Source organism: Poecilia latipinna, unplaced genomic scaffold (assembly GCF_001443285.1).
Source record: "Poecilia latipinna isolate Pla-1442-1.1 unplaced genomic scaffold, P_latipinna-1.0 Scaffold661, whole genome shotgun sequence".
In the NCBI taxonomy this organism is placed as follows: Eukaryota; Metazoa; Chordata; class Actinopteri; order Cyprinodontiformes; family Poeciliidae; genus Poecilia; species Poecilia latipinna.
In genome coordinates this window covers 130,274-157,360 of record NW_015113277.1, presented here as the reverse complement: position 1 = coordinate 157,360, position 27,087 = coordinate 130,274, and the positions used below count along the sequence as shown (strand labels likewise).

Here is a 27,087-nt window from a genome sequence, read left to right as displayed (position 1 = left end):
AAAGTCTCTCCACTTGTGTTTCTCGCTCTGCTCCTCCTCTTCTTTGCGTTTGGATGGTGGTTCTGTCTGCACTCACACTTCACCTGATTTCCTCTGTTTTAAATGGTCATTCCTCCTGGAGATCAGAAAGGAGACAAAATCATACTCAGTATATTCTTTGACAATTTGTGGACAGTTCATCGCTACCGACTTTCAGAGATCCACGTGTGCTTCACAGCCGGAGGTTCTGAGCTGAAGACGCTCCACAGCAGGAAGCAGGAAGGATGCAAAAAAAATAAAAAAATAAAAAAGATTTGTTGTGGAAATATTCTTTCAACTCCATACGTTAAAAAAAAACTTAAAAGAATTGGCCATATAATTCTTGTACTATCGTCTGATAATCTAGCTTTGCTAAGTCAGGAGGAAGCAACAAAAAGAGGCCAGCAGGTTTTAATTTTTAATTTAACTTCGAGTCACTGTAAATTATCTGCAGATTATTTTTTACATTCACATGTTGATAGACTCGCCAGAGTTCTACACACTTAAGTCCTGAAAGATAAGCTGGAAAAAGTATTTCTGCAAAAGTTTCTAAGTAAGGATCTAAACTTGACCAAATTCTTTTGTGGTCACCTTGAAGGTAATCTGCAAGTGGAAGCACAACAAACCCAAAACCTACAACAAGATCTAAGATCCTCTGTTACAATCTGAGTAACAAAGGATCTTTCTTACAAGTTGTACCTTTTAACTTGTATTTAGGTTTTCTGACTTTTAATATCATTGCGTCTATCTGAGAAAAATACCAGCCCTGAAAGCCTGGTATATATTTCTATATATTTCTTTCTTTCTTTATCCTACGTGTGGTCACATTTACAGCGTTTCCCCGTTTTCAGCTCTTATCTGTCATATCACACTGCTACTTGTCCAGCTGCACTGGTTCCCCATCAACTCCTGAGTACAATTTAAGATCGTAGCTGTCATTTAAAAGGGCTCCCAGTGCTCACGTCCCTAAGGCAATGTGACCAAGGCCTGCTGGTTGTGCCGAGACTGAAAATTAAAGGCGACACAACCTTCTCAGCAGTCGCCCCAGGACTCTGGAAACCTCTCCCCCTTTAGCTCGAGGCAACTGGATTCTATCGAGCATTTAAAAAGCTACTTATTCAGATTTTCTTTTACAATTGCTTCACATTAAATATTCTGTGTACTTAGTTTGGTTTTTTAAGGGGTTTTCAGTGTTTAGTTCTTTGTGATCTACATCTTGAAAGATGCTATAAAAACAAAGTTTTACTTACTCTTTGCTTACTTTTCCCTCTTCTCCTCCTCCAGTCACAGTTCCCTTACAGCTTCAGGGCATTTAATTAATTAGATCCACTAATCACTCCTACTGGCATTTAGGCCTCCTGTTTCTGTCCGTTCCTCACCTGATTTAAAACGGAACATGCGAGATTTGTTACATCTTGTACATCATTTTTTTTTTTTTTAATCTTCGTGAGCTTACAGCAAGAAAATGTTTAAGATAGACAGAAAAACGTTTTACTATAAGTGGGTCATAGATTACACACACACACACACGGAGAGAGAGAAAATACAACGATTTACAGAAATGAAAGAACTTGGTTTTTGCATATTTTCGTGTGAAACTGAGCTTGTACCACTTTGGAATATTATAAATGACCCAGAAAATAGGCAACGAATTACTTAAACAATTATACCGCTGACAGTTGAAGTGAATCATAATGATTGCACAAAGGCATCTGTCAAAAAGTGAGCAACATTAGGAGCAGTTCAGTTCCTAATCATAATGCGATAGCATCAGCAAAATAGTCTGCATAACTGGCATGCAAATTGCTAGCTGTCAGCGAATCCTCGGAGCGCTAAGGCTCGTGGTACGACCCAAACATTCAGTGCTTAGCACAGACTAAAAGGGACTCAAGGAGAAACAGACTGAGTGTACAATAGTGAAGATCTTCCTGGCTTTTGTAGTCTGATAAGGTTTAGTCCTGTACAAACTGTGCATCTAAGCTGCACCATAAAGAAATGAACAAGAGGTTCATTTTCAAACAATCACAAATTAACTTGCTTTATGAGAAAAACTGACAATCCGACTGGCGTAAAGGATACTGTGTAGTAAAAGGAAAGATTTACTGTGTCTTGACCAATGATCTCACCCTCTGAAAAGTGCTCAAACACAAACTGTAGAGTGTTGGGATTTCATGAAACCATCATAAGGCAGTACATTTGTGGAACGAGGAAAATTACATTTAATCTTTTCCCAAATAAATTTAGCTGCTACTGCTGGTAAAAGTCTTTGTAGAGACCGAATTTCCGGCCATTCTTCTTTCCAATGTAACATGACCTCTGCGATTGCCCTGTGTGTAGCTCCAGCCAACTTCCCATGTGCTTTTACTTTATAATAAAAGAACATTTCGTTAGTGTGATATTTTCACTACCATACTCAAATACTTTGCACTGAACCAAATGTTAAGGAAACAGATGTACGAAGCTGGTCGGGAATCAGCCAGAAACTCTTGTCGCTATAGTAGCAAAAAGTGTTTCTACAAAGTTTTGTCTCACAACAGGCTGAAAATGTATACATGCATTCCACACTTTTCAGATATCAGCTTATTTTTAAAAAATTGCTGGAAATAAGGCAACAATTTTCTGCTAGAAGTTTGTGTTTGCAATGTGCCACAATGTGGGAAAACATTCAGGGTCTGTGAGAACTTTTGCAGTGCGTTGCACTCGTTTTAACTCGTATTTTGACAATTCTGAACACCCGCAGTAGAAAACTGAAGACATAGAAGTGTTATTACTGAACTGATAGGGGTTATCAACAAAATTACTCATTAAAGGCTGGAATTCTGCGATTTTTCTTAAGATCTAGAATATAGAGGATCACCTTGTTTACCCTTTCAATGAATGTGTGTGTGCAGGAAAAGCCTCCCAGTCCTGTGACTCATGCTTCCCTGGTTACCTGCTGTCAGACGGACGGTGTGAGTCCATGTGCGATATTGGCCAGTACCCCGTTGTAAAGGTAACCTCACTTTTCCAGGCTTTAATTTCACTAAAATTAATTTTATTTTATTTTTTTTTAATTAAAAATAGATTCCCCTAGTACTTCACCAAAATAATCGCTAATGTTTGGGCCTCAGGTACCATGTAATGTGATTCAAACAGACTCCTCGCTCTACCCAAAGCAGACTCAAACAGCAGAGTGAAATTTATTGCAGTGACTCATTTTCTAAATAAATCGCCCTGCTCCTGCTGCGAGGTTGCTGATTGAGACTGTTTGATAGGTACCGATGCATGTTAATTGACTCATGGAGAGAAGCTGCTACTCAGATCTTTAAAGAACGCTTTGGAAGCTTGACAATACGAGCTAAAAGTAAAAAAAAAAAAAAATTAATTAATTAAAAAAATAATGAATGAAAAGAAAAAGCTACGCCTTGCTTCAACCACTTCCGTCTCTCAGCAGGAATTGGACGCCTCGTGCGAAGACTGCGACGACTCCTGCCAGGAGTGTCGGGGGCCGGGGCCGTCCAGCTGCACTTCCTGTTCAGCTCAGGCGATCCTGGAAGCAGGCGGGCGTTGTCTGCTGTGTTGCCGCCTCGATGAGGAGCGGAAGGGCACGGAAACGCCAAAGCAGGACTGTTGTAACTGCACCGAGACTCGAGGTTAGCTACAGGAAACCGACGGTTGTTGGAAAAGTGCAAAACGGGGAGTCGCGGCTGCGTAACAGACGTGAATGATCGACACGTGAAGCTTAGCTGTAGGTCTCATCTATCTGTATATCTGTGACTAATTATCCTTGTGCTTAATTTAGAGAGTGCTGCTTTAATTTACATGCAGAGCACTTTGCTTCAATCAGTAGGAAAATTAATTATAGTCCTTAAACCTTTTTTGTCACATTGCAATGACAAACCTTCTCTATTGTGTGGGATGAGGGGTATTATGTGATTTTTTTTTTTATCTGTGCATTATAATATTCAGAATGGGTATTACAATTGCAACACTGCATTTTGTGTTGACATGTATATTTTTTTTGACTAATTGTACAAATGGTTTGATGTTCTAAGACGCTTAAAGGCGACAAACATTCAAAAAACGTTGGAAATCAGGAAGGTGGCAAATACTTTTTCACACCACAGTAAACACGTCATTATAGCTTTATTTATTTGCATTTGTTTATCTTTGTTTTGTTTTTTCCCAGGCCAGTGCATCCTCAGCACAAACTTGGCATTCAGGAACGAAGAGGAAGAGGTGTCTAGAGGGAACCTGACTATCTTCATCATCGCCTCCATCCTGCTGGTCCTGGGTCTCATCGGCGTCGTCTTCCTCGTCAGGCACTCCCGTTCCAAAAGCGGCCCCTCGGACCTCCCTCCCCGCGGCTACAAAAAGCTCGGTTCCGGCGGGGGGTTCGGAGGCGGCAATATATACAGCGGCGGCTACTCCTCCACCTCTTCCGCGTCCGGAGGCCGCTTCCAGGAGGCCGAGCTCGTCGACATCGGTAAGCGTCGCTCTGGGAAGAAGGACGACGACTTCGACGACGATGACGACGACGACGAGGACATTGTTTACATGGGCCAGGACGGCACGGTGTACAGGAAGTTTCGGTACGGACAGCTGGGGGACGACAACGAGGACGACCTAGAGTACGACGACGAGAGCTACAGGTTCAGATGAGGCACCAGGAGCGATAAGAGAACACTCTTCTGTTGTTTTTCTTCTAGACATTTCTGCCTCTTCCTATTTCTCTCCTCTGTACTGTTAATCTCGCTCTGCCCTCAGGGACAGATCTATTTATCCTTCACTCAATGAGCTCAGACAAATGAGACGTGAGAAGCTATTTATAATGAGCAGCATTTTATGACTGCTATCCATCCACATAATGAAATGTGCTTCAGAAATAAATCCATATTTACCATGCCTACAGCGGACATGTTATGCTGGTTTCCTCATTTCTGTGGTGCCGCATGTGACTGTCATCAGTCTACATTTATGTCCTGCAGCGCAGAAAGGTTAGAGGGGATCGCGAGCAGTCATTTGGTGACCGTTTATAGCTTTCTTTTAGTATTGAGCATCTTTAGAGATAATAAAGGCTGTGATCAAACGTCAAATGCGCCGTTTCTGCTGCTAAAGGCAAATTAACTTTTCCACTTTTCTTTGCGTCTTGACCTCCCAATTCTTGTTTTGACCAATCTAGTTTTTATTTATCGTTTGTTTTTCTGATTTTGTGGCACTAGTGGCCTTCAGTAGCAGGAAATGGGCAAACAGAGGAGGGGTGGACGATGTGCAGTAAAGGTTTGGAACCGAACCCTGGACCCCATTTAGGCACAAGAAAAACCAAATGTAAATTTGATGCATTTCTCAGAGTAGCGCTGCAAAACCGGAAATAAGCATCATGTTGTGTGTAGTGATTTACAGTCGATGTAACAAACTAAGTACACACTTTATTTTGTACAAATGTTTTTCCTTTTTGTTTTGAAAATCATGACTTTATAAAATCCGTGGTGCGTCTGGTGTTGGATTAGATCTACACAAGTTTAGAAGCTGGCTGTAAGCACATCCTTTATACATTAATACCATGGAGACGATCCAGATTTTATCTCTTACATACAATCAGTATGCAAATAATTTTCTGAAACAGTTAAGACCTCTCATAAATCACTGATGTTTGCCAGTTTTTTCTTTCATCTCTACCTGTCATTTGTTTGTGGTGTTGCTTAAGTTGATTTATTTGCTTGTTTTCCTTCTTGTACTGTTATTTGTTTACCATTAAAATTTTGAATTTGGAAATGCATCACTCAAATAAATAAAAAAAAAAAAAAGTGATTCTGAAATGATCTTAACGAGCCCTTAAGGTTTAACTCACAAACGAGACGTGGCTCAAAACGGCCTGCAGGCTATAAATCACTTTTTTATTGAATCAATAGACAGCATTTCTTCATTTTTTTTTTTTTTGCACAATCATTAAGACACGAGTTCGGATCACCAGTTCTGTGACGTGGGGACCATGCACTGATGTACAAATACACACATGCATATGGACACACACTGATGAGACGTTGTGCTTCGCTGACATCCCATTGTTAAGGTCATTTGAGGTTTTGTCTGAGGATCCAGCAAGTGCTGAAACACACACACACGCGCACACACACACATTTGTGTCCACAGTACAATGTGATTGATTTTATATTGAACTTACCCCTGCTTGGCTCTTAGATTGACACTATAAAGTTTAAATATCTATATATATGTTGATTCCGCACTTTCAGGACAAGATACAAGATTAAGTGACTCGACTGCAAGTCGGTCATAAACTATGGCACAAGGTTTTATTTTAATTTTTTCTGCCGTCCTCTGGTCCCTTGTCGTGTAAAACAGCTGACACAAAAAGTCGCCTCTCGTTTCTAAAGATCAGGGTAACCACAAAAAGGCGTGGCATTATTGCTTTGCTGCTTTTCATGCACATAAATAAAACAGTCTCTGAAACTGAATTCTTGAGGTGTGCCGTGTGATCGCATTACCATTTTGACCACCAAGTTAACGTTGATGCTACTCTGCTGACTGCTGCACACTCGACTACGGGTTTATCTAAGCTGCAAGGCGTACAGTGCAGCAGATGCTACAGTTAAAATTGATCAGAGTTTAAACAGGAACTACAGCAGGTTGTCTTTAAGTTGAACTCCAGTGTCTGAGAGGAAAAACACCGACACACGCACACAACGCAAGCAAGCAGCACTTTTCAAGCTTGACCCGTTCATCGCAGTTACTTTTGAGGCGACCCATCAATTCAGGATGCTCTGGTTTACGAGCTGCTGGCACCGGCCTGGTCTTTTCTGCTGTGAAGATGGAGGAAAAAAAAAAAAACAACACACAAACAAAGTAGACCATTTAGGATGGGTGTGTTTATGTGTGTGTGACAGACAGCAGACGTGTGGCCATTTGTCTTCTGTGTGTGAACTTTTAACATCTTTGAGGACTTACTCTGGTCTGCTGACTGCTGTCGGCTCGGTTCCCTGCAGGAAGCTGTTTATTCTTGACAGAAGAAACAAATGGGAGACGTCGTTAGAGGACGATTTACTGCTGTAATATGCTTCCATGCAGGGAATTTGGAGGCCTGCGCAATTTATGATTCGTTACACAATTAGGCAGCGAGTGATTAGTTTGTGATGTCTGGATCTGTTGGTTATACATTTATTATCAGAGCTATAGATCTACGTGCAATAAAGACTGGCTCGTTTGTTTTACTGTAATGACAAATTGGATAAAAGCAAAGCGTTTAGCGTCTTTAGCGACTCTCTTTTTGTTTTTCCGTGTCTTGCCGGTGTAATTGGAAACGCAGCCAAATAAAAACTGGTCCTCATCCAGGAGAAGCCTCCAATCTGATAAATGAACACTCCAGCCAAGGGTGAACACCGAGACTGGGGGACCACCGCCTCCGCGAAGGAGGGCGGTGAGATGCAAAAAACAGCCAACGCTTACTTGGAGTTTTCCGCCGCTTCCTTCAGTTCCTTGTCGAGTCTAGAGGTGGGAGTTCAAATAACAAGATGAATACGAAGCCATTAGCACAAATCAGGTTTGCAGTGGATGAGACTGGGAGTTGCACTCAGGGGCTAAGAGGGACTCACTTAATGATGCACTCTGGGATCTGGATGCTGTCCATTGGGATTAGCTCCCGCAGTTCATCCAAACTGCTCACATACTTGATCTTGCTGCTGAACTTGGCGCTGAAAGCAGGAGAAATTATGTGCACATTTACCAAAGTGCGTGAGGAAAGACATTAAAAAAGTATGTTTCATGTTGTGAATAATTTCAAGCAGTATTTGTGCCGCATAGCACAAAGCCTTCACATCATTAGACCCATGGCATAATTCACACCAAAAATATAACAAAAATAAGTCTATATTAAACATCAACCTGTTTAAGCTATCGTTTACCTTGTTGTCATGATAACATCTCATTGTTTATTGTTAAAAGTGAGAAAATTTATTTGGTCATAATCTCATGATGCTAAGGAATTTGGACATCATTTCTGTCTCGCCTTAAGGCATAAATTCAGATTTTTGAGGCGAAGACCTGCCGCGCTGTTCTGACCAGACATGGACTGGCTTGAAGTAAAGAAGTTCAACACCGCTTTCGCTTTGATGACACAGAAGAACCAAATCTAAAAAAGCTCATGCAGCTGGTATTTCTTAAAACCTCTAACATTAATATCAGTGTTAAAAGTGTAAAAATCACATCAAGTATAGATGATTTTGTTTTGCACTCCGGGGAAAACAAAATCATGAAAAGTATAAAGCATAAATAAATCACATCTAGCCTTTCCATTGTTTTTCAGAGCGAGAAGTAAACAGACATTTTTGAAATAAAATACCTTTTTAAACAAGAAAGCACTGTGACGTAACACTGGAGTTTTCTGTTTATTTAAAATAAAAAATAAAAACATCCAACTCTTCAAAGATATGAATCATATAACTTCTATAAGCACATTCAAATGATATCGAAAATGCTCGATTTTTTTTTTTTTTTAGTAAATAATTCTACAGACAAAAAGTTGTCCTCCAAAAGTAGCTGCTAAATTGTCTTACGCCGACATGAAACACACATTCAGCCAGACACCAATTGTGTCAAACATTTACCTGATGAAGGGTTTGGTGATGGCCAGAACAGTCCTGATGAACCATGACGGATGAACGATAATGAAGGATTTCAAATTCTTCCTGAGCCTAAGCACAAATCAGTGTTAGGCACGCCTGTCCAACTGAGCACATTTCCACATTAACTTCTTCAAAATACGCAGAACAAACAGTACAGCTTTAAACCAAATGCAATGCCAGTATCGCGAGCCTCAGATCTCAGAAGGACGACAACTGGACGCACCTTCTGTCAATCATCTGATAGCACTTTTTCAGCCAACCCAGGCCGGGCATCCTCCTGTGGGGCGTGGCTCCGTTCAGATAAACAATCATGTAGTCCTCTGCCACCATCAGCTCCAGCGTGCTGATCACATAGCTGAAACACACGTATTTTTTGTTGCCGTAAATTCAAACAATTACATGGTGACCGTGAGGCAAAAGTTTTCATAACATTCAGTTACTTATTATTTTGGGCCACAGCAAATTTGAGGATCAAAGTGAGGCGTGCGATCGTAACTCGACATCAAACTCAAGGACTCCAGCACTAAATTAGAAATGCTAAATACCAAATGGCTTCATAAAGAAACAGAAGACTAATTGCAGTCTGTGGGCGTGTATTGCTAAAATTTGTAGCTAATCTATTTAGTCAGTGTGATCGTTCTCTTTTCTTGTCATTTACGTGCATTACTTTTGGGCCAGATCTTAAAGCCAGAAAACAGCTGTTGTCTTGAACCTGAATGCGGATATATGAGGAAATAGTAGACAAGTGTTACAGTGGATCTGAAAACCTCGACCAGCAGGATGCTGAAATCTCTCTCCTCTGATGTCAGAAGAGACGAGAAATTGGTACAAGTGTTGCTTCATGAGCTGCTTCCCGTTTCTTCATCTTCTCTTTTCAACATCAATCTCGGAGGCTCCATCGTAAAAGTCCCTTCTTTGAAATCGAACCCCGCACTCAAATTATAACGAAGCGCCATCACTTTCCGTCCTCGTTTCTGCGTCCACCTCCTCCGTTCTCTCGGTCAGCGGGGGGAACTTTGCGGCTCCCTTTGAAAATAAAGTTGAAAATGTCGTCAGCGAGTTTTCTCTGCGACTCCTTTAACTTCTCGGACTTTTGGTCTCAGTCCTGCTCGACGCCCTCGCGGTCCAACGCCGCCGATCGACTCGGCTGTGTGACTCCGCTGAGATCATCTCCCACCGACACACATGGTTCTCCACAAAAGCTACAGTGACTCCCCCCGTTGCACGGAATCAGACTTTAAGCCATCTGGCACGGAAAACTGCAGACGCCACTTTATACCTTCTCTCATTTCTGTCCAAAACTCTTGAAACGTGCCAGCTCTCTGAATATCTGTCACAGAACAGCCTGTGGGATCTAAACTGCACTGTGGAAGGCATGAAACGCAATTCAGCCAGAACAACAGTGGAGCCACAAGCCCAGCAAGCAAACTTTATTCCTGTCACTTCATTCAGAGAGACTTTTTCTCTCTGTGATTCAGCAACGTTACTTTGCAAACAATAAAGCTGTTGACACAGCCTCGTGTGGTGTGGAAACAACAGCGTTTAGCATTTGCTTTGCAATGTTCATCTTCCAAGAGAGTCAACTCTCTGTATTATCATTTATGTGTGTATTACTGTACGTTTAATCTCGGTTGGGTTTTGTTAAGACATGTCATCTGGGATATATAACTTTGTTCACAACATGTGCTCCATTCATAGAAATAAAGAATCCTTTTATTTATGATCCAATAGTTTTTTTTGTTGTTTTGTTTTGTTTTTTTTTTCCTTCACCTATGCTGCAATTTTGCCAGGATTAGCTTGGGATACGCCGCACAATTACGATAATAGGGGATTTGAAAATGTCCCACTGTGTCTTAAAGACCCTTACAGTAACTCTGGTCACACTGGAAGATGGAAGCTGCATTCTGGGGACATTTACACAGCCAGGATTGTTCATCCAGCTGAGGCAAAACCAGATCGCCCTGTAAGATTCAGTTGTGATGAATGTTTTTATCAGCGTCAACACGGTTTGCTATGTTTATTTGATTTTAGAGTGAAGTTTCTGCAAAAGCTCAAGTTTCCCCTCCCACCTCTGACATGTCTTCGGTTGTTTGCGGTCCAAAGTGAGAAACCACAAAGTCACTGAACAAGCTGAGCCAGAGCCAACAGCCTTTCAGTCTGTTTGGATGGGAAACAGCTCTTGATGCTGTAGTAGAGTCTGCATCTTTGTTTTATCTTGTGGGCTTTTGTGTTTCCATTCACTCACCTGAGGATCACAAATAATTTTTTTTTTGAATAGTAATGAAATTTGATCTACTTTAAAGATCAAATTTATACTTAAATTATGGGGTAACACTTTATTCGAAGACCGACATGAACATAAACATGACATAACACCTGTCATTGAACATAAAGGAGTCTGCATGAGTGGTTATGACTGTTGTCAGGAAGTCTCATTCGGTAAATAATGTCACTTTTAATGTAATACTGAACTAAGAGTTGCATTCAAAGTCATTTAAAAATGTCAATTGTGCATTATTCAGTAATTTTAGAATTTGTTTAAAGCAAAATTCCATTAAAAGTTGCATTAAAATTCCTTTAAAAGAGCCAACTTTGCATTAAAAGTGTCATTTACCAAATGAGACTTTGACATCAGTCATAAACATTCATGAAGAGTCCTTCATGTTCCTGACAGATGTCATGTCAGTCTTATGCACACCCCGTCAAATAAAGTGTTACCAATTCGGAATAATAATGAAATATGATTTAGTGTAACGTACTATAACTATTTTAGCAACGGTACATAAATCTTAATCCGAGAACAAACAAGTTTAGAGCGTTACTGTGTCTGATGGTAGAGATCATTTCTCTACCATCTGTAAACTGTTTGCACTTTTAAGGGATGAGTCAGTGTTTTGCTAATAGTACAGAAAACAATAATTATTGTAGGAGGTCAGTGTGAAATGAGAGGCATGTCTTTGTTAGTCATTACCTAGTTACTTACAGGAAGAGGTTCTCCATTATGTCATGATAGTCTTCTCGGTCACTGTCTGGCAGAAAGCATGCAGCAAAGACTATGATGGCATTCACCCCGCTGCCATAGTAACCTGACAAAATAAAAAAAATGGCAAAAAGCACAAAAAGGAAAGCAATAAGAGTCAACTTGAGAGTTCGCCTTTGTTGGTGAAAACTTGATTGCTCTCTTATTTTCTGCTTTTCTGTTCTATTTATCTGCCAGTCTTTGATTCTTTTGTCTGGCTCTTTGTCCCATTTCCTCTCACTATGCTTCCCCAATTATTATAATTTCCTTTTTATTCACCAGCCCATTTATCAGCAGATTTGGTGACACGCAGACAGAAGGGCTTTTCTTCAGATGACAGAGCTTCTGATATTGACTTTCCAGTGACAGACATCTCTGTTTACATGGAACAGCTGTGTTTCGCTTAAGCCTCCGGCAACGAGCGGAGCGGGAGAAAGCTCGATCTGCTTTCGGTAAAGGTCACATTTGCATTTATAATGGTGGGCCGCTCTCAAAAAACTCACGAGTCACAAGTCTCTCAAGCTTAAGTCTTATCATTGGACTAATGCTGCATAAAAGTAAGTAGGTTGGTTATCTTTCTACTTGCAGAAAGATAACCAAATTGCAAAATGAGTCGTTTCGAAAAATTTACAAATGAAAATCTAAAAAGCTTCGCGTCAATGTGCACTCTGCCAATTATAAGTCTAATAAACCGAAATAAAATCAACTGGAAGGAAACGACTTCATAATTAATCTAATTAGACACCGAAATAGTAAAATGGAGAGAAATATTTTTCCACAAAGTATCGACCCAGGTGAATTGAAGTTAAAATTTTAGTACTCAGAAGAAAAAAAATGTATACATTTATATTATTGTTTTCCTTCTACTTCACTATTTTGTTTTGATGTGAATATTTCTGCAAAAATCTTGATCAGGTCCATAGTTTATATTTTGCTTCAAATAAGCCAATTTATTTTAGGTGATTTTGTCACCTTTCGAATGCCGCACTCTTTTCTTTGCTTTTAAAATCTTCAATCCGTTCTTGTATCCGACTCCGTTTAAAGGAGTAGGGATTTCGTTTGTGTAGCCACTTAAAAATTATCTACAAATCACTTTGTTGCCAACAAAAAGAGTTCCCATAGATGGATAAGCTAACGGATAATGCCTCTCCCAGGCCGTGTTTGAGGTTTTTGATGTATTTTTTTTCCTCCAATCTCCTTAGGACATGATTCTCAGATGCACTTTATCTGCTGCAAATCATTTCTTGCGACTGATATTCAGTTTTTCTCTGCACTTATCAAGATTTTTCTAAACTTTCACACCAGACCAAGGTCTGTTATGTTTTTCACTTTAAGTTCTGAATCACCTTGAGTCTCATAAATCAAATATTTAATCTTTTCCAAGATGTTTCTTATATGCCCATGTTACATTTGTTTGTCCGTTTGAACAGCAGCTTTCGTGATTAAATTACGAGTCTTAAAAAGATAAGAAAGTCTGGCTCCTTCGAATTAAATGTTGTGTAAAATATGCTTAGAAAAGACAATATTTATACCACAGCTGATAATTAAAAGATAATATTGACTCTAGTCACTAAGATGATCAATTATAATTCCTTAATAATCTCTTCAATATATTTTATGATTAATTATAAAAATAACTCGTTGGTTGTTTTTGTTTAAAGAAGAGCTCTTGCTTGTCCACAGTTTCCTTGAAGGCAACACGAATTAAACCGACAGGACCTTTGCCATAAGACGACGAACAATTACAATAAACTTACGGTGAATTAACAAAGCAGTCAAAATGTCACCAAGTTAATCAGCAAAGCCAGAGCTCTCACTTGCTGCTGGTTCGGTGTCTCGGCACTATTCAGTTCAGAGAGGAGCACTTTTATTTGTGACACACCATCATTCCGAGGCATTACTTGCTTTTTCAGAAGAATGTTGGTTTAAGACAGAGACACAGGCTGGAGGCAGAAGTTCAGCTCAAGGTCACTAACACACACTAAGAGCAGCATGCCTTTGAATGTATTCATATCTGCCTCGATAAACAGTTCATCATAACAGCTTTATGGATGTGGACGTTGCATTTCTTTCATGGTTTAAATGCAGGACAAAAGATTATTTCAGACCGATTTGGTCATAGTGCGACTGTCGGATCACGTTTAGGAGGATTTCCAAATGCTGCAGAAAACCATAAGTAAAGCGCGTTTCCTAGCAACGTTTGCACATAACAACATGACCAAAGATGATACCTTTAGGAAACTTTACATTTTGTAATCCAAAATACCAGCCAACGGGACAATGTCTGCATTTAGCTACAGATGTACATAACAGATACAAGTGCAAATCAGGTAGAAATCATGTAGTCAAGGCTTCTGATATACTTTATTTTAATATGCGTACCCTAAAGTCCTAGTAAAAAGAAAGTACTTTAAATTGACATGGGAGAATTTGGTAAATTTAGTACACTTCTAGGATCTTTTGGAGGGTGCTTAATTTTTCCAACACTTCTTCCAATTTGTTTATTGAATCAATGAACTGGCACAATCTCCGATGTGTGTATTTCTACCTCTAAGGCAAAATTAAAAATAATTTCACAAACCAGTAAAGAGGGTTATATTTACAAAATATAACCCCAGAACTAACAGAGGGTGCACTTTGTTTTACAACGTGTGTGCTGACTGTGTAATATAGGACTTTTTTTGCCCTGTTCTTGACAGTTTTGTGATGTTATAAATTGACTTAGCAAACATTCTCACCTCCATGAGAGATGACTTTCATGTAAGGCTCAATAACCTTCATGTTGATGCGGTGCTCCTGCTCCCCGATGACAACGGTCCTCCACAGCTTGACGTCACGTCGCTCCTCCTCAGCGCTGTACGTTGGAATGGTGTTGTAGGAATCACTCGTCCCACTTTTAGTGGCTGCACCGGGATCTGGTTTGAGAAAAGAGCAAATGGCACCGTTGGTCACTGACTCAAGTTTGTGGGATTTATGTGGCGCATGGAACAATAGAGGATCGATCAGCAGCACCCTGAGAAACGTAGCAGGAAATTAGAACACAACACACAAAAAACCCACTTGGTAATCATAATTTGTTTTCCGTATTAAGAAACCAACTTCAAAAGAACATTTCAAATGAAAGAAATGCAGATGAGGTGCAAAATAAACTGGCTGAAACAAAAACAAAGAAGTTTCACATGACCTTATATTGTAGCAAATGATTTTGGGTAATGAAATGAATCAACCGTTTTTGTTTCTTGTTTTTTATCTAACCCACCTTCCCAGTCCATTTCATGGTCTGTGTAGTCGAGGTAATCTCCCTCATCTGGAGTGTCGAGTTCGTCCACGTTAATGTCCAGATCATCCGGAGTCTCCCCCAAGTCGTCTTCGCTGTGGTCCAGAGATAAGCTGATCCGAGGGGCAGAAAGTTTTTTCCTCTGGCTGGGCACTCCTTCCAGGGGTAAAGATGTAGGGGGGACTAGGATGAAAAAAGCAGAGTGTTGTTTTTATTTTTGAACAACCAAGTCCTTTTTTTTTATGTGTAAAATGTTTGGTTCACTCTCACCTGGTCTGCCATCGTCGCCCTCTGAAGTCATTTTACTGTGTGAGGTCAGGTCCATCCCCAGAGGGACCTGAAAGAAAAAAAAAAAAGTTACACTGTGAACAGAAATATGTGATGGGGAAAAAAAAAATCAAACTGTGTAATCTGCTGACCACAATTCCTCTACCTGTAAAGACTTGCCAAAGGGTGAAAGACATTATATATACTTGAATTATATTGGATTATAATAGTTTGTAATTTATGTAATGGATGTAGATTTGATATGGATCAGTTCAGTCCTCTAAAGTGTCCAGAGATTTTGGTTTTGTTTACTGATAATTGCATCCATAAACTGCATGTTTTGCTATGTACTTTGACTTTTTTTTAATTCAGACCTAGTTCATTGTAAGTGCTTTTATTCACAGTTACTGTGTTTAAAAGTGTTGGCTCCCGTCTCTTCAACCAGAGCTAAACATGACACAACAGCCTACAATCATCAAACCTATTGACTCATATTTTTCAAAAAAGTTTGACAAGAGCCAGAAAAGCAGCATCGGCAGGTAAGGCCTAAAAAAAAAAAAAGCCAGAATTTGGCATCATCTGTTAAAACACTTGATCGGTGCATCTTCAAAACTTTTCCATCCAACGTATGGCTCTGTATTACCAGGGGAGTTGCATTCGCAATCAGTTACCTAATTATTTGAATTCATTAACAAGTTAGTTATTGTCAGAGATTTGGTCACCACTGGTTTGTGTTTGACCTACCAGTTCCAGTTTTCTTCCTGGCATTTTCTTAGGATATAAACCCATGTAATAAAATTTAGGTTTCAATTCCCCCAATTAAATAGAACAAACTAGGAAAATAAATGTACTGCAGGATTCTTGACAGTAATAACACTGAATCCAAAATTTTAATCAAGCCAATCTCTATTAGGTTAGGCCTAATAAAAAGTGTGTTAATCTGCTGAGAAAATAATTATAAGTTTTCAATTTTAATGCATTTTAGCAAACGGGGTAAAAAAAAAAATCTAATTATTTAGATATTGGACCTGATGATCACTGGTTAGAGCAACCCGAGGGGTAAATTGGCTAATTTCATCACTGGTAAATTGATTGCCGTACCACTAATTATTATAGTCTACTTAATGGCAATACTCAAATTAGGTTCACTTTGGTTTCCAGGAGCAACTTAAATGCATCTGTAATTACCACTCTGGCTTTGAGAGTGCACTTTCTACAAGGACAGGACCTTTTAAAAGGATAAGGAAAGTGATTCACATCTGTACCATTTAACAGGTCACCAACAAAAACATGTCACAAGTAGCTTCGTGTAATTTTACATATTAGTCATTATATCAACCCTAAACAAAAACTAAGTTTGACACCTCACTTTTAATAGTTTTATATTATCTATTATGGAACTTTATCAGATTTTAGGCCTGCAATTTTTTTGGGTAGATACAAACAAGATACATAGATCTTACTGTAATATTGAAATTACAGATGAAACTAGATTTTTTTTATGACTTTTTAGGTTTCTGATACATAAATGTATTTTAGTTCAACACCTCAAACATGTCGCTGCTTCGTGAAGTGTTACAGAAAAAACAGGTAACCGAAACAGAAGTGTGGTTCATCCTTGGGTCAAATTTCTAGACGCTTAAATGCAACACCTTCATTTCAATCAATCAATCAATCAGATTTTATTTGCATAGCACCTTTCAGCAACAAGTGCACTTCATCATGAAAACACAAAAATAGAAACACAATCAACAAGTCAAACATAAAATTTTCTTTGGTGTCATTATTACACATCACAATGTTTATCAATGCTTATAATGTTTCAAAAGCAACTCTAAACAAGTGTGTATTAAGTCTGGATTTAAAGGAACTCAATGTTTCAGCTGTTTTGCAGTTTTCAGGAAGTTTGTTTTACAGATTTGTGGTGCATAGAAGCTGAATGCTGCTTCTCCATGTTTGGTTCTGATTCTGGGGATGCAGAGCAGAACCTAGAAGGTCGATGAATGAACAGCAGATCTTTAATGTATTGTGGTGCTAAGCCATTCAGTGATTTATGAACTAACAGTATTTATGAGATGATGTGCTCTATCTTCCTGGTCTTAGTAAGAACGCTAGCAGCAATGTTCTGAATCAGCTGCAGCTGGAGGATTGCTTTTTTTTTAGGCAGACCCGTAAAGATGCTGTTCAAGTTATCAATGCAACTGCAGATAAACATATGACTAAATAAACCTGGCAACATCCAGCCATCATGCTGCTTACCAAAGAGGAATGTGTTTTAATATAAATTGCATGTCAACTACAAAACAAAAGATGCTGACTGAACAGTTAAACTCAGCGATGTACTGACATGGACTACAAGGTCACTCAGAGATGAAGAAGGCATTATTCTGAAAGCAACAGAAAAAGCCAGGTCACAGTTCGCAGGTGCCCTTAGGGACAAAAACATATTTGAAGACGTTTCCTGTTTATTTAAACTAACACAGCAGTGTTGGCCATTGCAGAAATGTCAAAGACATCAAGTTTCAGCATGATTTCCGACACTGTTAACTTCATTTTTTAGGTGAAATTAGAACTGTTACAATAGCTACAGACATTTGAACCTGATACACTGGGTCTCTGTGGTGACCTGTGAGTACAATCGCTATAATAAATATCTTCTTGCAGTCAAATTGACATGATGTTGCCTCTGTTGTTGTCCACATCATTTGTGCAGAAATACTTAAGATTCCTGAATGTTTCTGTTCAGGATTAGCAGCTGGCTGCTTCATTTTATTCAGCTTCTCCACTGAGATCGCCAGATCACAAAAATCTAAAGAGGTGCAAAACCTTTAGTTTGTGCATCATTGAAGGAATCAAAAGAAATATTCTTCCACACTGAACAGAAAACAGGTGGAACAAGTTTAGGAGTAGTAACAGGCAAACATGGCGGAAACACATGAAACTGAGGTGAAAAGGTAATCTTTGAACTATGAATAATCCTTGTATTAAGAGCGGAGGAGGCGGGGATGGTGCTTTGAGTAAGGGGCAGGAGTCGGGGGGTCTGGGGGCAGGTTCACTGCCCTGCGTGTTGCCTATAGTGCTGATTCAAATCGAAAGACCACACGCTTGCCTGAGCACAGACTGGGCAGGGATGCAAATTTGCAGCGAGTCACGTGACATGTGTTCATTCGCATGAAAAAGAGCCATCCTTGTTCCTCTTCAACAGGCTTTCAGGGCAACGGTGGAAATGTGATTACATCAGCAGCTGAAACAGAAAAACGCTGAACGCTCTTGTGAAAGCTGTACTGTCGACATAACTGCCTTAATGAAGACTGCGTGTGTGTGTGTGTGTGTATGTGTCTTCTTCCCCAGGATGTCTACACACACACATAAATATGCACACTTTTTTTACACAGACCTACATCTAAATCTACACTGGTACACAGGTCTATTTTGCTGAATCATACAAAATGACATCCTCCTTGGAAGATGCTGCTTCAGATCTACTTCCACATCACAGCACAGGATCATGGTGCTGATGACAGCAGCCCCTCCCTCACTCTTGCTTCCTGTCTCTGCTGGCTGAGAGGAGAGGGTGGAAAAAAAAACAAAAAAACAAACAAAAAAAAAGCATACACCTCTTTTCTCCTCTTTTCATCTCCACTGAATAAAAGCCGTCTACTCACCGCTGCTGGGGCTTGGGAATCTCTGTCCCACTGTGTCTCAGAGCATGGATGCACTGCCTCTTTCCTGCTCCAAGCCTCTCGATGGAGATGCTCAGCTTATAAACAGCTCACAGCTTCCACCATTTTGTGATCACGTGATCTGGGTCACTTCCAAATAAGGGCATCACCTGCTACGGCAGCTCTCGACAGAGCTGTTTCCTCGGGCGGTGCTACAAAAAAACGGGTATATCAAGAAGTGTGCGTCTGCTTGTAATTATCTTTAAATATTATCTCTGTGTTTGTTTGCTCGGTGGTATTATTATTGCCGTGTGTAACACAGTCTGGACTTTTTTTGTGCTAAGACGCGCAGCAGCGTTAGCCCTCGGCAAGAAAGAGAGAAAGTAGAGGACAGACAAACAAGGATACTGGCACAATGTCTTGTGCAAATATGCGTTTTGCAAGAAAAAGATGATAACTATACAGCTTCTGGACTCTCTCACTCCTCTACCTATGCTGATTGTTCTTAATGTGGTCTCTCTTGACCGCGTTGAACTATTCAGCCATAAACAAAACAATGTACAATCATAAAACTGCTAGGTTAAATATAGTTTTGATAGTCAGCTTTTATAAATGCTCAGCACACAGAAAATGTTTTTTTTATTTCACTTACACTCCTCAACAACAGGTCGACACGCAGAGGCAAGCCTTGCAGCTGGTAGTTCAAAGTTCATGAGGACACCATGCCAGGAAGTGTGAAGCATTTTATTAATCAGTACCTTTACAGCTCTGATGGACTTTCAGGCATTAAGACAGACACCTTTATTTAAAAAAAAAAAAAAAAAATGTGCACACAGATTCCTTACAAAATGTCACAAACAAATTTCTTTGTGAAGTGGCAAAAAGTAAAGAAACGCTTTGAGGAAAAATAAGCACTATCTTTTAATCAAAAAGCACAAACTTAAGCAATGTTGCAAGCTGCAGGATATTCTTGTTCCTTCCTACTGTGAGGCAGGATGAATTGCACATGTTCCGTGGCTCAAGTTCTGCAGATTGACTGATGTTGCATTAAGACGATGGAAACAGTTCGGTACAGTTCACACTGTCTAAAATCTAAACATTAAAGAAACAGGATTCAGAGTCACTGGGGTTTGTGATTATTCGTGTGGCATTAAAAAGATTTTGGGAAGAAATGCCTTCAACTGGAAGTTGCTTAAGTCTGTGTTATGGCCTGAGTGTGTGGAGGGGGTTCGTGACAATCTTTGTTGAGCTTCGAAGACAATTTTCCTAATAAACGTTTTTGCAGATTCAGCGTAAAAACCAGCGTAGCCTTATAGTCCTAAAAAGGTTCAAACTGGTGGCCGCTGTACGAAAACCATGCGTGGTATTTGAGAGATTTTTAGGTGCCTGTTTATGGAGATTTCCATAACTTCACTTAGTTTAAAGTAAAAGATAGGACACTTTCTTCATCCAGGAGAAAATGTGATGATGATGATGATGATGATGATGATGATGATGATGATGATTCCTGGCTTCATGGTCAGAATGCCGTGGAAGATTCAGCAGTCGAGAGAGAATTTGACAGAGAACTGTGAGTCCTACTGTAGAGGGAAGTGTGTGGCTGTGATCAGGGAACCTGTTAGAAAAACAAGATCCCAGAAAAAACAATGACTGCATAGCTTATATAAAGCCATTAAATTGTAATTCTGCTCACTTTTAACCCTTTCTGCTTAAGTTTGTTGTTTAAACTGTTATTATACAGCCAGAACCACACAGTAATGACAAATATCTGCTGAATGCTGAGAGCTAAGTTGTCTGAGAGAAACGGGTAACAGCATTCCTTCACTGGACGTTTTGAAATAATTGTGAAACCACAAGGTAAAAATAACTAAGTAAATTAATGTTGTGTGCGATATGAGGTCACATTTTATGATGTAAATAAATCCTGAGACACAACTGAAGATGATTTTTTATTGATTTTTTTTTTTTTTTATTGGCCTCACTTTCCCAAAGTCTTGCACATGAGGAACAGCTGCCAAGCATTTCAATCTTTTAAGATCCCTTAACTTGAACTCCAGCTTAGAGTGGGTTCTAGTTTTAAATCAGTTTTTAAAGTAGATATTTGGAAGCATTTCCTTTATTGAAGTTTTAAAAATATCAGGACTATCAGTAAAGTAGCTCACCTAAAAGCAGTGCCTCCTGTTTACTTTCTTTATTTCTTTTGATTTTGGTTTTTCTTCTCTGGAAATCCTCAGGGGTTCCTGTTCTTCAGGAGAAAATTAGAAATGCCTTATGGCTGTCAAAGTTTTTGTACCTGTCAGGAATTTGGGTAACACTTTATTTGAAGGGGGGTGAATAAGACTGTCATGACACTGTCATAATCATGACATAACACCTGTCATGAACATGAATAAGCCTTCATGAATATTTATGACTGCTGTCACTTTTAATACAAAGTTGGCATTATTCAAAATGTCTTTGTTATGACAACTTGACATTAACCAATAAATCATTACTGTTTAAACTTTACCTTTAATAACATAAAGTTATCTAATTTTTAAAGTGAAATCAGTAATACTTTTATAACAAATTTATAACAGTAATGATTTCTTGGTTAATGTCAAGTTGTCATAACAAAGACATTTTGAATAATGTCAACTTTGTATTAAAAGTGTCATAATTTACCGAATGACGCTTTATGACAACAGTCATAAATATTCATGAAGGCTTATTCATGTTCATGACAGGTGTTATGTCATGTTTATGACGGTATCATGACAGTCTTATTCACCCCCCTTCAAATAAAGTGTTACCGGAATTTGTGATATTACCGTATATTGATTTTTTATTTTTTATTTTTTTTTGGCAGACCCTCATTCCAGAAGTAGCTAGCTGGTGAGCTGGTGACCGGCTCAGGCACATTTTTACATTCCTGTTGGGCAGGTGGCATGCTCCGACTCAAATGCTTGGTTGTGGCAATCTGCCTTCATTTTCATTTCATTCTAATTTTTAGCTTTATTTCCCACCTTTGACCGTGAAACTAAAACAAAATGACTGTCTGCAAAATAAAATATGTGTTTCATAGCATGTGTGCAAGGAAAGCAGCACAATTTTAGACCTAAAAAATAATTGAAACCAGACCGGAGATGATTTTCTCTTACATATACTGTACTTCATCACAAATCCTTTAAAAAATGTAAATTAAAATACATTTTATTTTTATATACATACAATGGAAAACAACCAGACACAGATGCAATTTAATTGAGGTCTTACAACACATGCATTCGCAACATGAAGCTTTATTATTTGTACTTTAAAAAGATAGTGGTGACTAACACATATAAAAGGTTTTTTAAAATAAAAGTCCCATCATCACTGTTGATTAAAGGAAGAAAAGAAAAAGACAAGGTGCTTTATCTCTCTGCTGGGGATACTTTTACTTCCTCCTTTCAAAGCTGTTAAGCAGGAAGTGTTGCATTGTATTGAGTTGAACTCCGTCAAACCTGTCTGACAACATCGTCGTTGAAGAAGTTGTATAAAACATATACGAGAAGAACGATCAGTTCTTATTGAACGTAGGTGACTTAATATGCTTAATATGCCCAAATGCACCCTTTTGCCAAAGTGATCTATTTTAATGTATTTTTCATGGATTATTTTCTGTAATGTCTTATCCAATAAATACACTAACAGAAATTTACTCGGTCATTCCAAAATAAGGGACCTCAATAAGCATACTAATCTTATGACAAGGTTTAGTATAAACTGTGAGTCGTACACAGAATACAAGAGGACGTCGTGGCCTGATTCTAAGAGACATTCCACTCACTTCAAAGGTCACCCAGAACATGTCAGAGGAATTTGGATGAGATAAGAGTTTTGTAGATGGATAAAACACCAAACTGGAATTTGCCACATTGCAAACGTTTGAACATTTGGATCCGGGGTTTGAGAAAGGCCAGGATTAAGACTGGAAGAATATCAACCTAACAGTCAAGCATGGAGGTGGGTTGTTGTTGATGTGGAGCTGTGTTTTTTGGGGGGTTTTTTTTCCCCTGTTTGTTCAGAAAAATGTCTTCTAATGAAGCCTTTTTACTCACCAGATTTAAATCTGATTGAGGCATGAAAGTGTGTGTGTGTGTGTGCGTGTGTGTGTGTGTGTGTGTGTGTGTGTTTTTTCTTCTCTCTTTTACAGCCGTGCGTAGCATCAACATCTGACAAAAATAAGCTTTAGGTGGCCTGGTTGATTCACTTCAAACCAATAAGTGGAAAATCGCCTAATTTTCACTTTCTTTAAAGTTTTGCTCAAAATTTGCATGGCAGGTGGAAGGAAACACAAATGTTAAACTTTTCATTTGAACTTAGGTCATCTTCTGAGATATTATCAGTAAGTATTTTGATTGCTTAGTTAGTTTTTTTTTGTTAGTTTTTTTAGTGCCATCATCTTTTAACCACATCAGGATAATCTATTGAGGTGGCGAGGTTGAATATTTCTAATTACATTACATAATTTTAATGGAATTTATTTCATAATTTATTACTTTGGACACATAGATATTTTAAGAAAATTATGTTATTCAATACATAGAAAATAAACACCCTCACCTTTGATACTCATTTTTTTTTATGGTTAAAAAAACATGAGTCTGGCAGTACTTTGATATCGAAACATTGCAACATGGATTTGTAACTGTTCTTTTGTGCTACGAAAGGTAAAAGTCATCACTTGGTTTTCTCTCATACAATGCCAAATTTTTCAAGGTTATCTTGAAAGAGTGTGTCTTTGACCGCTTTGAAGACAACCCGGATGTTCTCCGTGTCTGTGGCGCAGGTGAAGTGCGTATAGAGCGGTTTGGAATCCTTGCTGTGTAATTGGACGTACATCCTCTCGATGAACCTTTGTGCTGAACCGGCATCGCCCTTCGGTCCTGTTGGAGGGAGGAGTGGACAAGATTAGAATAAATCAAGGAGCTCCATTCATAATTTACCTGTTTCTATAAATATATAGTTGATCATGCATCAAACTTTTTTGCTCATGGTGCCATGAGCTATTTGGAATTAAAAATCTGGTGGCCTTCACCAAAAGCCATCAAAAGGGAGTCTCCTTGAGGCTCAAAGTAAGGTAATGGTCCAACCCAAACCACCAGACATGAATCATCGGTGGTTTAATTTGGTGTTAATTTTCAGGGAAGCTGAGTTTTACAGTCTAGTTCATGTTTCTCTCTGTAGAGAAGTTACATAGTTCCTGTTGGACACTTTACCTTCATTAGAGGTGCCACTAATTGTTGCAACCACTATGTAAAAACAGGCCGTTTGAGGTTTTTTTAGACTCTGAAATTATTTATTTTGTAGTGTTTGTAAAATGATTGTTAGTACTGTTTCCTGAAAGCAGGAGGCTCTAAGACCAAGCTCCTGCTTTGGTTTGTTTGAGCCTCTCTATAGGGACTTTGCATGTTTTGTTCCTGACACTTGGTATGAGCAAAATCTCTCCTGCAAACTATAAAAAGCACTTAAGAGCTAAAGCGTTACATCTGTGACGTCAACAAACGGCACCAGAATAAATCGCTAGCAGTTGTTTGTGAACTGGTGGTAGTAAATTCTTGCTACTGAACATCAAGCCAAAAATCGCTTCAAAGACCTTCTCCTTACAAAAATCTAAACTGGAAAGCAAACAATCTTTAAAGCAAAATACTTTTTTCTTAATATGTGATTGTGAAAAGTGATAAATTGTAGAAATGTAAGTAATAATTGGGACACATTTTCTCATTAAAATAAATAAATAAATAAATAATAAAAATCAGGTGTAGCAGAATGACAAAATGTACCTGTGTATTCTGGAAAGTAGACTGCCAAATCTGACTTGGTGATTTTCTCTTCCAGAAGGTCTTTTTTGTTCAGGAAAAGGATGGTGGAAGAGTTGTGAAACCAATCAGACATGGTGATTGTCTGAAACAATGCGAGGCTCTCGCGTAGTCGATTCTAAAACAGCAAATTGAAAATAAGCTTAACAAACACCACGCCCGGACCCTTCTGAAGCTGCAGAACGGAGCATCAGAGATGCCATCAAAACATACCTCGTTCTGGCTTTCATAAAGGACTTGATCGTATTCGCTCAGAGCCGCCAGGAATATGACAGAAGTGACATCTTCAAAGCTATGGATCCATTTCTTCCTCTCTGATCGCTGGCCCCCTACATCTACCATCCTAGAGACAGACGACATGCTGATCTGAACTTTTGCTTGCAAATAGGTCTGACCAAAAAACGGACTTTTGCTTCTGTCTTTAAAAAAAAAAAAATGCCCAAATTCAATGTGCATGCAAAATTGAAGTCCTAGAAGTTAGGGTTGAAGTGGTAAAATCAACCTTTTCAGTGAATTTGTGATAGATATTTGATATCTGATCTATTAGATAGATAGATTTGTGAAGCACCAGCATACCTGAAGATGACCTTTGACATATCAAACATGTACTCTATGATGCCTGTCGTGGCTACTCGGACCCTCAAAATGTCCTGAACAGTGGGGACAAAACCTGGGCCTGCGATTCTGTCCAGGTCACTAAGATAACTAAAAGATTAGCAACAAAAAACATGCAGTTTTAATATTGTGACATGCATTTAGCTGTTGTGTACAGAAACGATTGTCATGCATACCCATGCTCAAATTTTTAAAATAGATCTTACTATTTGGCAGAGTCTGATAGCTGGTACTCCCTCCTACGGTCATAGCACTCTTGTATGCCGCCGTCATTCCACACTCGCTTAATGGCATCCACCTGCCAGTCCGTCAAACTGTTCAGATCCTCCACTTGGCTCAGTCTCTCCGCTTTTTCCTGACGTGAAAAACATCCGGACAGCGTTTGCGACACATTTCGATCACCAATGAGTATTCGATTTCATTTGCAGAGAGTTGACGGACATATTGAATGGTGAGATTGCAAGTGAAGCAATGTGTAACAATCAGTTTCCAGAGCAAACTTAACAAAAGTCACCGGGCACGCACGATATCCCATTCATTCAAAATACAGATTCGCTACGACTAGGAGTTTGAGAGGGGCTACATTTGGCGGTGAATCAATAAAGAGACCATGGACCGCACTACAAGTCCTTTGTAATCAAAGATACGTCAGAGTAGACTTATAAACAATTGCTTTTGAGCTTCTTACAGCATTTTGAGCATCAGCATAGCCAATCTTTAGAGCCTTCATGGCACCAATCAGCGTCTGGATGGCTGTGAAGATGTTCTGGAAGATAATGCGAGTGTATTGTTTTCTGTCATTCTCACTGTACCCATTCCCATGAATGATCCTCATTTGTTTAATAAAGGTACTCTTCCCACTTTCACCAGTTCCTGCAAGAAAAAACAAAACAAAGCAAACAAAAAAAAAACCGAGATAATTAAATCATGAACATGTTCAAAAGGTTTGTTGACAGATCTTACATTGACTCTTTAAATATAAGATAAGGCTTCCTTGTAATCTTGTGTTTGAGTCAGGTTTATTTGCAGAGAAGGAGGAATGTGGAAGAAGAAAAGGTTTTAATGTGTTTTAATATACATGTCCTTTAGTTTTCTTAACAGTGTATTATTTAGTTGGGTAATATTGTTCTGATTTGTGTAGCTTATCTTGACATTTCTTGTTTCAGTGAAACTTCCTGGTATAAAAAAAAACAAAACACAGAATTACAAGGAAGCCTTTTGCTGCAAAAGTAAAATATGTTGGATAAAACATTGTTAAACATTGTTATTTGATGTATTATTTTCCAATTCATGATTAGACACTGTGATTTATTGACAACCTGAATATTTATGGAAACATTCAAGGCATTTAAAATGCACTCTCTAAAGATACAATACATTTCACAAGAAAATAAGCACAGGTGATTTTTGTACACCTACTAGAAAACAACTTACCAGAGATACTACAGACCAGAGGACAAACATACAACTTGCATAAAACTTATTTGTGGTGCATTAATAAAACTTTTATTGTGAAAGAAACCACAAACCAAACACAGCATTCTTACTTTACTCAAGGTTTGAAGAACCAAATCTCTTTTTTCATTCAAAATATTTTCTACTAATATGTAAAACATATTCTTTTAAGACTAAAGTTTAAATTCTAAGATTCCTTAATTACTTAAAAGCTAAGTGAAATATATATATATATATATATATATATATATATATATATATATATATATATATATATATATATATATATATATATATATATATATATATATAT

At 38.7% G+C, this 27,087-nt stretch overlaps 3 protein-coding genes and 1 long non-coding RNA gene across 5 annotated transcripts in view; 1 reads left to right on the top strand and 3 right to left on the bottom strand.

Annotated features, from left to right (window-relative positions):
• pcsk5a (proprotein convertase subtilisin/kexin type 5a) overlaps positions 1 to 6,000 on the top strand; it is a 40,843-nt gene extending 34,843 nt beyond the window's left edge. Inside the window, exons 35-37 of the mRNA XM_015044057.1 lie at positions 2,910 to 3,010; positions 3,452 to 3,650; positions 4,187 to 6,000. Coding sequence (XP_014899543.1) covers positions 2,910 to 3,010; positions 3,452 to 3,650; positions 4,187 to 4,659 — 773 coding nt within the window. The 3' untranslated portion in view covers positions 4,660 to 6,000. The remainder of the gene's footprint in view (positions 1 to 2,909; positions 3,011 to 3,451; positions 3,651 to 4,186) is intronic.
• On the bottom strand, positions 5,924 to 19,586 carry prune2 (prune homolog 2 with BCH domain). Of its 2 annotated transcripts, none has more exons than XM_015044056.1 (12): positions 19,514 to 19,586; positions 18,865 to 19,073; positions 15,203 to 15,269; positions 14,915 to 15,115; positions 14,394 to 14,570; positions 11,620 to 11,722; positions 8,860 to 8,991; positions 8,619 to 8,705; positions 7,608 to 7,706; positions 7,462 to 7,500; positions 6,964 to 7,014; positions 5,924 to 6,815 (listed from the first exon to the last, which is right to left on the bottom strand). In XM_015044056.1, exons 3-12 carry the CDS (start codon positions 15,255 to 15,257, stop codon positions 6,785 to 6,787), a joined length of 975 nt encoding a protein of 324 aa, XP_014899542.1. In that variant the 5' UTR covers positions 15,258 to 15,269; positions 18,865 to 19,073; positions 19,514 to 19,586; the 3' UTR covers positions 5,924 to 6,784. The 2 variants fall into 2 exon arrangements, with proteins under 2 accessions (XP_014899542.1, XP_014899541.1); XM_015044055.1 differs by having other exon boundaries at positions 5,924 to 6,818; positions 19,514 to 19,585.
• LOC106954515 (uncharacterized) lies at positions 13,725 to 14,386 on the bottom strand. The gene is made up of 2 exons (XR_001426380.1): positions 14,143 to 14,386; positions 13,725 to 14,009 (listed from the first exon to the last, which is right to left on the bottom strand). It is a non-coding gene; the product is annotated as an uncharacterized LOC106954515 (long non-coding RNA).
• Positions 19,587 to 22,037: 2,451 nt separating the features above from the next.
• The window catches only part of LOC106954510 (guanine nucleotide-binding protein subunit alpha-14-like), an 8,828-nt gene continuing 3,778 nt past the window's right edge, over positions 22,038 to 27,087 (bottom strand). The window contains exons 2-7 of the mRNA XM_015044050.1: positions 26,008 to 26,192; positions 25,526 to 25,674; positions 25,281 to 25,409; positions 24,918 to 25,047; positions 24,669 to 24,822; positions 22,038 to 23,771 (exon numbers count right to left, since the gene is read on the bottom strand). Coding sequence (XP_014899536.1) covers positions 23,581 to 23,771; positions 24,669 to 24,822; positions 24,918 to 25,047; positions 25,281 to 25,409; positions 25,526 to 25,674; positions 26,008 to 26,192 — 938 coding nt within the window. The 3' untranslated portion in view covers positions 22,038 to 23,580. The remainder of the gene's footprint in view (positions 23,772 to 24,668; positions 24,823 to 24,917; positions 25,048 to 25,280; positions 25,410 to 25,525; positions 25,675 to 26,007; positions 26,193 to 27,087) is intronic.

Coding starts and splice junctions, on each gene's coding strand:
- prune2 (XM_015044055.1), bottom strand. CDS start 15,257: ATGGACCTGACCTCACACAGTAAAATGACTTCAGAGGGCGACGATGGC. Junction 8,706..8,859: donor TATCAGATGATTGACAGAAG/GTGCGTCCAGTT, acceptor ATTTGTGCTTAG/GCTCAGGAAGAATTTGAAAT. Junction 7,015..7,461: donor GAAGCGGCGGAAAACTCCAA/GTAAGCGTTGGC, acceptor TCTTCTGTCAAG/AATAAACAGCTTCCTGCAGG.